Genomic DNA, 13368 nt, shown 5'->3' on the forward strand with positions numbered 1-13368 from the left:
CATTCCATTCATACTAGCCAAATGGAACTGTAAATGCAGTTTTGTAACAGTCTTTGAAATGAATCTGGATTTGCCAAAATCCTAACTTCATATCAAACTTTAAGAAAATGAAAGCAGAATGAAGCTTTTGAAGAAGATCTTTTTTGTTTGGAATAAGATATCTAATCCACTTAAGAGCTTTATTTAAAGGTTTATAGTTAATTACTAACCTAGGGACACCTCTTTCTATTTGACTATTTTTATTAACATAAAAAGCTGCACAAGACCAGGGTGATCGTGATTTGGTAATCAAATCTTTTTTTTCTAAGTCTTGAATTTCTATCCTACAATATTTTTCTAAGTTCTCGTTCATTTGAATGGGCTTAGCTTTGGTAGGGATTTGTCTTTCACTAAATTCTCTTTCATATAGTAAATCTATCATATGTTGTTTTCTTTTCCATAAAGCATTTGGAAGATCTAAACAAACTTCTCTTTCAATTTTTATTTGAAAATCAGAAATCTTTTTTTGAACAAAATCACTTGTAATTGGCTTTGAATTCTTTGTAAACCCATATCTTGCTTCAAATGGAGTAGTTGGGTTTCCTTTCCTTTAATTAAAGCATTTATCTAAAAATTACAAATCGAGTGAACCTTTATAAGATTGAGATTTCTTTTCTTAGATTTTTCTAAAAACAACTTTTGAATTCTTAGTTTTGAAAATGATACCATATGTAGTTACTTTAAAGGGAGTAATCAAATTAATGAAATGAGTTCCCAAAATAACCGTTTGATGTAATCCTTTGTAAGAATGAAAATATTTTTTAAAGCAACGTCTTTGCTTAAAATTGCAGCTTCAGTTTTTTTGACAATTTTAATCTTTGAATTATTGGCAGAAGTGAGTTTTTCGTTTGTCTCTGAATGATACTTTTTAGGAACCACCTCATAATTGAGACAATTAAGGTCTGCTCCGGTATCAAACAAGGCTATAGTTTCTATTTAAAAATCATTAGGGAAAATAAGTTTTATTTGAACCAGATATTTTTTTAAGGTAATTTCTTTTAGAACATTTATAAAATTTTTTGGAACACTCTCAGAAACCTCAAGATTTTAAAATTTATTTTCTTCATTAGAATCTGATTCACTGTTTTGCTTTAAAATCAAGCTTTAGAGTAAAACATAATCATTTTGTTATTTTTCTTTTAATTCTTTGAGTCTGTTTTAATAGTTTTAATTTCTTTTTGGAGTTCTTGAACATTAGGAAGAGGATGCTTTTGCTTTATTTCTTTTTCCAAAATCGTAATAAGATCGTAGGTATTCCTACTAGATGATGGGATAAGGGTTTCAATTTTCAAAATTTCTTTCAAAACTTACTTTTAAATTTGGGAGTCATTAGTATGCTTGACAACGTCAAGAAGAGCTTCTTGTTGCCTATTGAGAATATTAATGGTCTTTGGAACTCTGTCAGAATCCGATTCAGAATATTCATATGAGATTTTAATTTCATCAATTTGGAATTCTTCTTCGTTATCAGAGGAATTAAAAAACTCCAATTCAGAGGTTTCAACTAGAAGGGCATAAATTTTATTTAAAACTTCTTCTATTTGAAGCTCTTGAAGCTTTTTAGAAAACTTGCGCTACTTTGAAGTATGACCTTTCTTGCCACACTTGTAGTAAGTAATTTTGCTATAATTTTTTTTGGGCTTTTGTTTGGAAGATTTTTTTTGAAGAAGATGGCTTTTTGTAAAAACTTTCTTTGTTATTTAGGACCTTCATACTTTTGTGAAAATGTTTTTTCTTATAAGATCTTGAAGAATTTTCCTTACATTTTCCTTTGCATGTAGGGGATGGCTCTATGGGATTATACTCAAACTGATTACAAAAACTACCTAGTTCTTGCTTAATTTTCTTCATTTCCCATTTGAGCTGTCTTTGAAGCTTAAGATCATGGCAAATTTTAAGTCCTTCCTTCTAAGTAAGGTTAACTAATTCACCATAAGTATAGAGATCATAAGGGATTTGGCCATTATGGGCTTCTCTGATAATATTCCTGACTCTCTCACCTAGTATTTTAGGTAAACTGGCTAAGAATTTCTCTTTCCAGAATGGTTGGTTGGAGTCTTTCCTAAGCATGACTCTGGTTAAGAAAGTGTCTTTGTAGGCTTGGAAATTGCTAAGCTTTTTACAGGTCATGTTGTTGAGAAGTTCAGCATTCTTATCTTTGCGGTGAGATGGATCTCCTATGAAGTGAAGGGAAATCGTAAGGATATAGGTTGACACAACATCCTCAATCAGATTTCCTAATTCATTTAGGATAGGGGTTCCTTCTACTATGGTTTGGATAGCACTTAAGACTTGTAGCTATTGACCTTGAGTGACATGGTAATCCCACCATCCTTTAAGCTAGCTTGAAAAACCAGCAATAAGAAGTTCAGTTATAGCTCTATTAGAGGTATCACTTTAGATTTTATAGGCATTTACTACCATGGTCATCTGTTGTAAGAGACTAAGGATTTTATACTCAGACATTCCATTTATATTCCATTAATAGACAGAAGAGGCATTGAATCTAGACTTGGTAAGGAAATTATTCTTGTTTTCTATGCTCAGGTCAGGGACAGTGGTTCTAGGAGTATGCCAGGTCAATCTAGGGGCTTGCCTCCCTAATCTATTGATTTAGGAGGCTTCTTCAATAACACTTTTTGGTCTTGAATCATTAGATTCACTGCTTTGGGCTTGCTCTATAGCACTAATAATCCTACTAGATTGAGGGATATTTAGTGTTACATTCTTCAAAAATTCAGAAGTGGCTAACTTACTGAGCTGTTCTCTGACTGCTCTAGCAAACTCAGTTTAGTTTTGAAATTGGTCTTGACTAGGCTTTAAAATCTGATAGGGTTTGAAGACAGGGTTTTAAGTTTTTCTATTTGACTCTTTTCTTATGGGTGACTAGTATTAGAGACCATAGAGGTCAAGACTATAGCAGGTCTTTGAATCTGGCTTTCTATCTTAATCAGTTGCTTTCCTATCGTGTTAAGACAAGTATTTGAAAAATTGTTATGCTGAATAATATTTTTGACATTCTTTTCAAAATTCTCACCTACTAACTTGTAAGGTGTGGCTTCAATTTTCTTCTCTCCATAAGGAATGATTATCTTCCTAATATGAGGATGTTCAGATGGGATGGTTTGGTTCTCTCCAACCTTCCACTCTGGAGCTTTGTTCCCAATGGTAACAGGACTAATAACCTTATCTTTGAAAGAATATAAAATACTATTTTCTTTGCAATAATTTAAAACCAATCAAAATATGTGATTTGGACTTTGTTTTGTATACAAAATTTATAGTATCTTTCATGGATATTATCTTTTTTCTTTTAAAAAATATTTAAAAAACTAGAGTTTTTTGAAATGGTTTTTCTTTGAATATAAAACTTCACGTAAAAGTTTTTTATTGATTTATTATAAAAAATTAAGAAAAATTTTGAAACCCTTGCCTGTAGAGCATATCGACTGTATATATAGCCCATCGGTTGTGCATACAGTCGATCGGCACTACACAATGTCGATTGACTCTATGCAGAGCTAATTCGGCTCTACACAGTGCAAATCGACTGTGCATAGGCCGAACAAAGGTTTTTCAGGGTTTTTTTATAAAAAATAACATTAAATAGACATATACTTAACTCCTCATAGTCTTTTTGTATGCATGTAATGTTTAAATACTTATTTTTACCTTCCAAGGTGATATGGTGTCAATCCGATTCGCCAAAAATTTCTATGGCACGCGCGAGTGGTTTGATGAGCTTTCTAGCTCTATCCAGACCAGGATTAGAGACATCGACTTTCGTCGATTTATGGCCACAGTTCCTTCGATTACCAAGAGAGTCGATTATACTTCAGCCGATGCTCTAATCGAGAGGTGGATGGATACAACTCATACCTTCCACACTCTGATTGGTGACTGACTCTCTCTCCTCTTTCTTTTTATGCTATTACTAGTATCGAATTTTCTAGCACGTATATGACCTTCGATGATGCGATCCACCATAAGCATTCTGGTGCCTGGGAGCATTTTACCACTGACTTACTGATGGGCTCTTTATGCAACCTACACCTAAGGCAGTGAACCTACCGATGCAGTCTAGCACTAATGGCGAGTATCAAGGTCGTATTCCTCGGGAAAGTGAAAGCCCAGAGTTACTCCTTTGTTTTTTGTTATATTAACCTAAAATGGATAATGAATAAATTCTAAACTAACTATTAACTACAACCTAAGTTCTGAGGGAGATGCATGAGTAATTGATAAATGAAATAATCAAGACAAGAAGACAAACCCAAAGGGAATCTAAACTAGTTGGCAACTGAACAAAAGATAAAGGATCGGTGAGTCTAATTATACTACCCGTGGACAAATTCTTAACCGAATTCGGTTTCTCTCTCGAGATAACCGAATTCCTAAACCTAATAACCTAAAGTTGGAATCTCTTCCTAACGATTGATTCTTAAATTAGCATTAAGCTTTAATCCGCCTCTATTAAGCTTTGTTAATTCTTAATCCGGCTAGTTAATTATCCTTATCTCTAAGCGATTATTAACCAGTTCTTGTTATTCAAAATTCCAATTGCCAAACGGATTTCTCAATCTCATAAAGCAATCTAAACATCACAATTCACAACGTCTCATGAATAATACATAATCTTATTAATACTGAAAACAAGAAGAATACAAAACCAACTCAAACAATCCAATAATATAATATCAAGCCAATATAGTAAAGAAATCCCAATGGATTAAATCAGTCTAGCTAAACATGTTCATGTTTAAAACAATCTAGGAAGTCAATTACAATGAAAGAATAATGAAAATAAAACATGTACACCCTTTTCTCTCGAATTGGATGAACAGCTCCAAATCTGGATCTACACTTTGATTAATCTCCCAAACTGCCTCTTGGATTGCTTCCACTACGGTTTTGCACTCGGAACCTTGCGATTCCAGGATTCTTACTCCCCGCAACTCTCTCTCGCACTCAACACTGTGCAGAAACCGAACCAGCCGCCAGGGCTTTATGTCACTTCTTCCCCCTCTCTAAAAGAAATCAAAATTGCCCATATAGTTGATTCAAGACAGGAGTCCAGTTTGATGATTCAAGCCGAGTCCAGTACGTGATGATTCAAGACGGCCGAGTCCAGCGGTCAATCTGTGAGTCTGTCAGGCCGACTCCTTCCAAGCCATGCCCAAGCCGGTGCTGAGCCACCACAGGCCGTGCTGGAGGCCATGGTCGCTACGGAAGTCTTGCTGAAATGGCACAATTGGGGATAGCCTCTTAGTAATTCAGCACGGCCGGAGTCCAGGCCATGCTCAACCCTCGGGGTGCTAGTTCTCACCCAATTTGATGGATTTTAGTCCGTAATCACACGTATTTCCCTCGATTATTGATGGTGTCCTTCGAAAATGACCTGAAACGAGAAAGGAAACAAAAAACATGTGATTCTAGCATAAAACGGGATAATCATGCATAAAAAATGTAAACAATCGGGCATGAAAACATGTGTAGTATGATGCTTATCAAATTACCCCACACATAAGCTATTGCTTGTCCTCAAGTAATTAACAACTCACCCCATAAAACTACAGTTAGCAATTCCTTTCAGTTTATGCCCCTAGTCCACAATAGAGATTATTCAACACATTTCAAAGGATACTCAATCATAAATCAAATTACAAATCATTAACAAAGAATGGAAATAATATTAATGCATGAGTAACTTAAATGACAACTCAACACAAACATCATGAACCAATGCCTCACAGGGATCACTCAAGTCGCTCAAAGTGTATATTAGGTGAATAACAAATCCCTCAAAGCAAATGCACAAGACCCGCTCACCATAAGCTTGCTCATAAATCATATCTTCGCTACTGTGAATAAGTAAATACCAAAATCAAAGGGTCTTTACCAAGGTTGAAATGGGGCTAAGGTAAAGATACGGAGATTTGGATAGAAGTGTGAAAGTGCTGGAATTCGTGCGATAAACAATAGTATATGCTCAAAGGATTAAATGCCTAAGATCACACAAAGAATCATTCACTAAAATCCCTACTTCATAGAATAACGCTCGCAAATGCTCTAAATCCAATAAAAAGATAAATAATTAAAGAGATTTGTTTATTATATATTCTTTTTTTTCTTCTTCTTCTTTTTTTTTTCTATAATAATGAACTAGCAAACCTTATTACCGCATACAACTCGAATAAACATAAAGAATAACAAATACAAATTGGATCAAAGGGAGCATTTAAAATATCAAAAGATTTAGTGAATTTACCAACATAGCAACTAGCATTTTAATCCCACATAAAGTTGAATAAATCACGGAAAGAAATTCCAAGTATAAGGGTAAATGAAAGATAAATGTAAAGAATGGTATAATTGAAGTGTATAGGTGTAGATTATGAAGAAAAGGTTAAGGCTCAAAACCGGCTAACTAATGGAAACATAAGGTGATAGGCTTTTGGTCAAATGTGGTGAATCCTAAATCGCCCAAATCATCTCATGGTATTCACAATATTCATGTAACTTCAACACGCATTACAAAGCAAGTTCTAGGAGCAAAGTTAAGTACAATGCACACTCAAACAAGAAATATAAAGAGCATAAGTATAATGAATGCTCAACCGGCTCAAAATCTCACTTTCAGGTGTGGTATTAGGTGCAGTTGGTTCACAACATCATTAATTGAATCATTACTTAAGAAACACATGCATATGATATTATCAACGTTCTAAGTTAAAATTCGACAATTCGAAAAATAATTAAATAACACCGGTTTAACCCTAAGTAGGTTGATATGTAAAACACCATAAATTATTTTCTAAGGACAATGAGCAATGAAAGAAAAGTAACTACAATTCTATAAATCAAGTCATCAATCAGCTCAAAAATAGCATACTTAAGTGCATAAAAACACAGTGTCCTAACATCCCCTAAAAATACACAACACCTAGCCATAGCAATTTCAGATATATTAAAAATCCATATGAGAGATTAAGGTTTACCCATAAGCACCCCACACTTGAAGAACACACTGTCCTCAGTGTAAAATGTTATGGATACCCCACATGGAATGCTCAACTAAGAGAACAAAGGCAATACAATCCAAGTGCATGACATGTATGAAAAATAAAGTAAATAAATGCAGAAAAATAAAAAGATCTAGGGGACTGCCCTGATCATCCATCGAGGCTGATGTTGTGGAAATTCAGTACCTCCTCGGTAGAATCTGAAAATAATAAAATAAAGAAATAAAATCGAAACTGAAAATATGAAAACTAAAACTAATAAAATGTTTCAAAACAAAAGGTTAAAAATTAGAAATTAAAGATAAAAATTGGGGTGCCTCCCAAAAGCGCTTCTTTTCTATGTGATGAGTCTTCTTAGCTGGACATAGTAAAGAAATCCCAATGAAAGAATAATGAATTAAATCAGTCTAGCCAACATAGTAAAGAAATCCCAATGGATTAAATCAATCTAGCTAAACATGTTCATGTTTAAAACAATCTAGGAAGTCAATTACAATGAAAGAATAATGAAAATAAAACATGTACACCCTTTTCTCTCGAATTGGATGAACAGCTCCAAATTTGGATCTACACTTTGATTAATCTTCCAAACTGCCTCTTGGATTGCTTCCACTACGGTTTTGCACTCGGAACCTTGCGATTCCAGGATTCTTACTCCCCGCAACTCTCTCTCGCACTCAATACTGTGCAGAAACCGAACCAGCCGCCAGGGCTTGATGCCACTTCTTCCCCCTCTCTAAAAGAACTCAAAATTGCCCATATAGTTGATTCAAAGATAGCCGAGTCCAGTGTGATGATTGACCTGGCCGAGTCCAGTGTGATGATTCAAGAGGAGTCCGGCGGTCGAATCTGGAGTCTCAGCCGACTCCTTCCAAGCCGTGCCCAAGCCGATCTTTGAGCCACCGAGGCCGTGGTGGCTACGGAAGTCGTGCTAAAATGGCACAATTGGGGATAGCCTCTTAGTAATTCAGCACGGCCGGAGTCTAGGCCGTGCTCAACCCTGGGGGTGCTAGTTCTCACCCAATTTGATGGATTTTGGTCCGTAATCACACGTATTTCCCTCGATTATTGATGGTGTCCTTCGAAAATGACCTGAAACGAGAAAGGAAACAAAAGACAGGTGATTCTAGCATAAAACGGGATAATCATGCATAAAAAATGTAAACAATCGGGCATGAAAACATGTGTAGTATGATGCTTATCACTTACTTAGGTTTTTATTGACGTTCAAGAATTCACAATGCATCACTTACTAATGTATCCCTCTCTACTACCAAGGCTCTGTTCCCTAGAATGCTTGGCAAGTTGACTAGATGGCCTGAGCTTTTCTAGTGTACCTCTTTTGTATGACCCTATTCAATGACTCGGGGAACTCGCTGAACGTTCATTATCTAGCTCCTCTACGTGACTTGGACCAGGTCTTCTCTTATGATTGCGGTCTATGGCTCTCGCATACCTATACCATTAGATGGATGTCACTATCCAAGGTAGTAAGAGGATTTGTGCTTCTTAGCACACGATCCACATAAGTTGTGCTTTGGATTTTTTTCCTTAGTTCCTTTTATATAAATATCATGCATGTTGACTCCTTGTTCTATAGGTTTGGGCCTTGGAGATCGACCTTTTAGTGGGCTCACAACCCATCTGCGCTTCACGGGTTTTTCCTCGCCTGAGTAGCTGGGGCTTGAGCAGGACTGTCACACTAGAGTGATCACAGGTTCACGTGCACTACATGTGGATCAATAGTTTGACCTGGGACATGGTAAATAAAATTCATTAGTTATATTCATGCTTTATTTTATATTATTACTCACCTTTTCTAGTTCGTAGATTCAGAGCGATTAGTTGGGAGAGTGCAGCTAATGGGAGCCTTATATGTTGTCCGCAGTTGACCTCAAGCAGAGGAGGATCCTACTGGCAGGGCTTGCCTATCGGGTGTGGTATCTAGGCGAGAGAATTTACGGTTGGGAATGAGGTCCCAGCAGGCGCCGAGTTCTATTACCCCCTTCTCCTTCCATGTTTTGGACAATGAATCTTGATGGGGAAGAGCTAGCAAAGTGTTTTTTCGGGTATGACGAGCCTAAGGACCTTACCATTCATCCCGATTGATGAACTATACCTCATCATCCTCGACTATTGGGGGCATTACCTCTTGGCCATGATGCCATTACTCGGGTATTTTCTCAAATTCACTTAGAGTTCTCTTTTTTGTCATGTACCGCTCTTTTATTCATTTATTTATAGCTTGTCCGCCAGCCTCTTGTTGCTCATGAACAGACTGAAGGACGATCCTCTCGACGCTCCAGGCCTTCTCATATGGCAGGCTCATTTGCTAGTATGACTTTTGAGGCTCCTCCTATGACTGTTTCTGATGTGGTTCCGAGGATTGCTTAGTTCCCTCCTGATCTGATGGTTTCATATTGGAGCCCACTCTGTGTTATGGAGGACCAGCTCGCCATGGAACAGAATTTTTCGCCCGAGTTCATTCAAAACACTTGCACCCATGTAAGCTTATTCTTTTCTCCTATGTTTTTCACCTCTTGCTTTTTCTAAAAAGGTCAATGACATATATACAAATACAGGTCCAAAAGGATTAGTTTGAGCATATACATCGACCAATCGGAGCTACAAGGAGACAGTTTTTCGTCCTCGGTGAGGATTGGTAGGTAAGAACTAAAATACATTAAAAATTATGAGATGCAAAATGTATGCATGTATACATGAAATGTGCTAACTAATTCTCCTTTTGGGTTGTCAACAGAGGGACCACAAGGGACTACAAGGGTAATTAGACGATCGGCAGCTTTAGCTTAATGCTCAACAACGTCAGATTGGTACACTGACCCTTCAGCTATCGACCTTGCAGACCCAAGGGATGGATGCTGAATCGGATGATGAGATGAGTAGTTCATGAGGGAACTCCGGCTTCTAACTTTACTTTGTATTTTCCTTCTGATTGCTTGTAAAACTTGAGACCTTTTATGGACTTTAAATTTTGAAGATATATAAAATGTGGATTTTGAATTGCCCCCATGTTACTCATTTCTTTTTATCTTTTTGCATTTGCATGAGCTTGCACGCAATGAAAATCAAGTACTACCCGAAAAATTGCCAAAACGAGTTAGAAATCGCATCAGGAGGCCATACAGCCGGCTCTCTTTTCTTTTATTATTTATTGCCTTAACTCTTGCCTAAGCTGCCCTTTCGGGTTTTCAACTTAGTAGGATTTTGTTCTAAATTTTACCTCAGCCGCCCCTTCGGGTTTTTAACTTAGCAGATAATATTTTTGCCTAAGCCGCCATTTTGAATTTTTAACTTAGCTTTTTCTTTTTCTTTTTCTTCTTATTTTTTGTTTCTTTTTCTTTTTACAGATTTAACTATGGGAGAAGCTTCAGATATTGACTTCCCTTACCTTTTCCCAATTTTAAAAGGACTCAAATACTAGTTGTTCTATCTAAGGATGCAGATGTAAATGCGAAGAGAATAAAAGAAGCTTCTTTTAAAAGATTTTGCTTAGAACTGTTTAGCTTTGTTTATCTTTCATTTAGTGCGTGAAATGGTAAAGAGACATACACATGTTTGATAACAATTCTAAACAATTTTATTCATTTAGTAAAAGCCCAGATAGGTACATTTTGATTTCTCACGATATAAATCCTGTCATCAGCCAGTCTTTTCAGAATTTCTAGCTTATTATTTTCTCTTTTTTGCCCTAACTTTTTCCTGACCAACCTTTTCAGGTTTTTCGATTAGCAGGCTATTTTTCTATAATTTTTATTTATTATTTTTATATATTGGTATTTCTTGAGACGATCTATATTGATTGGCTCAATGAACTCGTTCCTATATAGGTCTAAGATCTTAGCAACACCTCTAGGCAGAATCTTCTTTACCAAGTACGGGCCTTCCTAGTAGGTCTTGTATGCTTCAATACTAGATCACCAGCTTTGATCTTTCCTAGCTTTACTTTCTTGTTGAATGCCATGGCTATCCTTTTTTGATACAACTACATGTGGTATAGGGCTTTCATCCTTTTCTCATCAACCAAAGCCAATTGCTGGTACATTTGCTCAACCCATTGGTACTCTGGTATTTCAGCCTCTAATACAAGTCTCAAAGATTTTAACTATAACTCAACTAGCAAAATTGCTTCAGTCTCGTAAACAATAGAGTATGGCATTTTTCCAGATGATGTTTTCTCGGTTGTTGGATATCCCAACAGTGCAAAGGGTAATCGAAACTATCAGTCTTTGTGATTCCACACCATCTTCAAAAGTATTTTCTTCAAATTCTTGTTGTCTGCTTCTACTACTCTATTTGCTTGAGGTCTGTACGGAAAAGTCCTATAATGCTCGATCTTGTATTCTGCTAGCAGGTCTACTGTCTCACCCATGAACTATACCCCATTATCTGTTATAATATGGTGTGGGACTTAGTATCTATAGATAAGATTCCTTTCTATAAATTTGGCCATCTGCCTCGCCCCTATGGTAGTGAACAACTCGGCTTTCACCCATTTCAAAAAATAGTCAATTGCTATGACTATGAACCTTCCATTCAAAGGAGGCTTTATTTCTCCGATGATGTGGATTCCCCAAGTTGCAAAAAGCCAAGAAGACATTAGGTTGTGCAGCTCAGTTGGAGGCATGTGACTCAGGTCACTGTATAGCTGGCATTCTCGGCATCTTCTCACCAGGACTATGCAGTCCTTCTCCATTGTTAACTAGTAACAACCTTGCCACATAATTTTCCTAGTTAACACTATGCCGTTCATATGAGGCATGCATACTCCTTTGTGCATTTCCTTTATCATTACTTAAGTTTCTACTTGAGTTTCTACTTTAGTCACACATCGAAGCTATAAAACATGATATCATTCTTTTATATAGGACTCCCTCGTGGCTGATATAGTTTCTGGCTTGAATCTGTAGCGCGTATCTTTCCTTGTCTATCATTTCTTTTGGATACTCTTGCTTTCTATGAACTTCTTTAGATCGTAAAACCATGGCTTCTCTTCTGGTCCCATCTGAACTTGCATTATCTAATCCCCTTGATAACAAGGCGTGCTTGATTTTATAATCACTAAAGGCTTCATTGATAGTTGTAAAAGATTGACCCACATAGATGATAGAGTAGCTAGCGCACCTGCCATCTGATTCTCGTCTTGAGGCAAGTACAAAGGAACATTTGGAGAAGCTCCACACTAAGGTTCTAAGATACTTGACGTACGATTTCAACCTCTCTTCTTTTACTTCCCATTCCTCGAAGGCTTGCTGGATTACCAGTATAGAGTCCTCGTAGACCATCAAATGTTTAGCTCCAGCCACCACAGCCGCTTCTAATCTAAATAAACATGCTTCGTACTCTGCCATGTTATTAGTCACTTTAAAGTCTAATCTCTTGGCCATTAGCAGTATCTCCCTTCTAGCGTGACCAAACTACTCGTAAGCCTACCCCTCTCGCTTTCATGGCTCTATCGAAGTATATTTTTCATTCCTGGATCTCGATTGCCCCAGATTCTCATCAAGAAATTCCATATCCCAATAGTCGTCTCCTTTAATCGCGTTCTAGGTAAGAAACTCAACTACAGCCCTACCCTTGATTACCTTCTTAGTGATGTACTCTATGTCGAGTTATGTTAGGAGTATCAGCCATCTAGCCAGCTTCCCTATAAGAGATGGAGTTGCAAATAGGTACTTCAAGGGATCTAGTTTTGAAATTTCTTGCACCTTATAAGATTGAAAATAGTGTCTCAACTTTCTTGTAGCCTATATCATGGCTAGGCATCTCTTTTCCATGAGGTTATATTTCGACTCCTAAGGCAACAACTTCTTATTGAGGTAATAGAACACATGTTCCACATCATTAGGTCTGCATTGCGCTACTATCGCATTTATAGCTTCTCCTTCAAGGACAATTAAAGGATCAACGACTTGCCATCCTTTAGTGGCTTGAGTACCGGTGGCTTCATCAGATATTCCTTGATTATGTCGAAGGTCTTCTGATAATGTTCATCCCACATAATGAGCTAATGCTTCCTTAAAAGTTTAAAAATAGGATCACAGACCATTGTGAGCTCTTCAAAATGAACCTACTGATGTATTGTAAGAGTCACAGGAAACCTCTGACTTCTTTTTCTGTCTTCGGCGCTGGCATTTTCTGTGATTTTAACCTTTTCTGGTTCAATCTCTATAACTAGTTGACTCACTAATAAAATAGCAGAAATACTTTAATGAATTAAATTCTTCAAAGAAAGTGTGCAAGTGAAACTCTTGAATCAGTGGGTAGTAGGATTATTATAACGATT

The 13368-nt window shown here is 36.7% G+C and overlaps 1 protein-coding gene across 1 annotated transcript; it reads right to left on the minus strand.

Moving 5' to 3' along the window:
• Positions 1-11902: 11902 nt before the first annotated feature.
• Positions 11903-12469, minus strand: LOC125370967. The gene has a single exon (XM_048378431.1). The coding sequence runs from the start codon at positions 12467-12469 to the stop codon at positions 11903-11905; it is 567 nt and encodes a 188-aa protein (XP_048234388.1).
• Between the last annotated feature and the right edge of the window lie 899 nt (positions 12470-13368).

Source organism: Ricinus communis, chromosome 8 (assembly GCF_019578655.1).
Source record: "Ricinus communis isolate WT05 ecotype wild-type chromosome 8, ASM1957865v1, whole genome shotgun sequence".
Classification (NCBI taxonomy): Eukaryota; Viridiplantae; Streptophyta; class Magnoliopsida; order Malpighiales; family Euphorbiaceae; genus Ricinus; species Ricinus communis.

Coding starts and splice junctions, on each gene's coding strand:
- LOC125370967 (XM_048378431.1), bottom strand. CDS start 12,469: ATGGCCAAGAGATTAGACTTTAAAGTGACTAATAACATGGCAGAGTAC.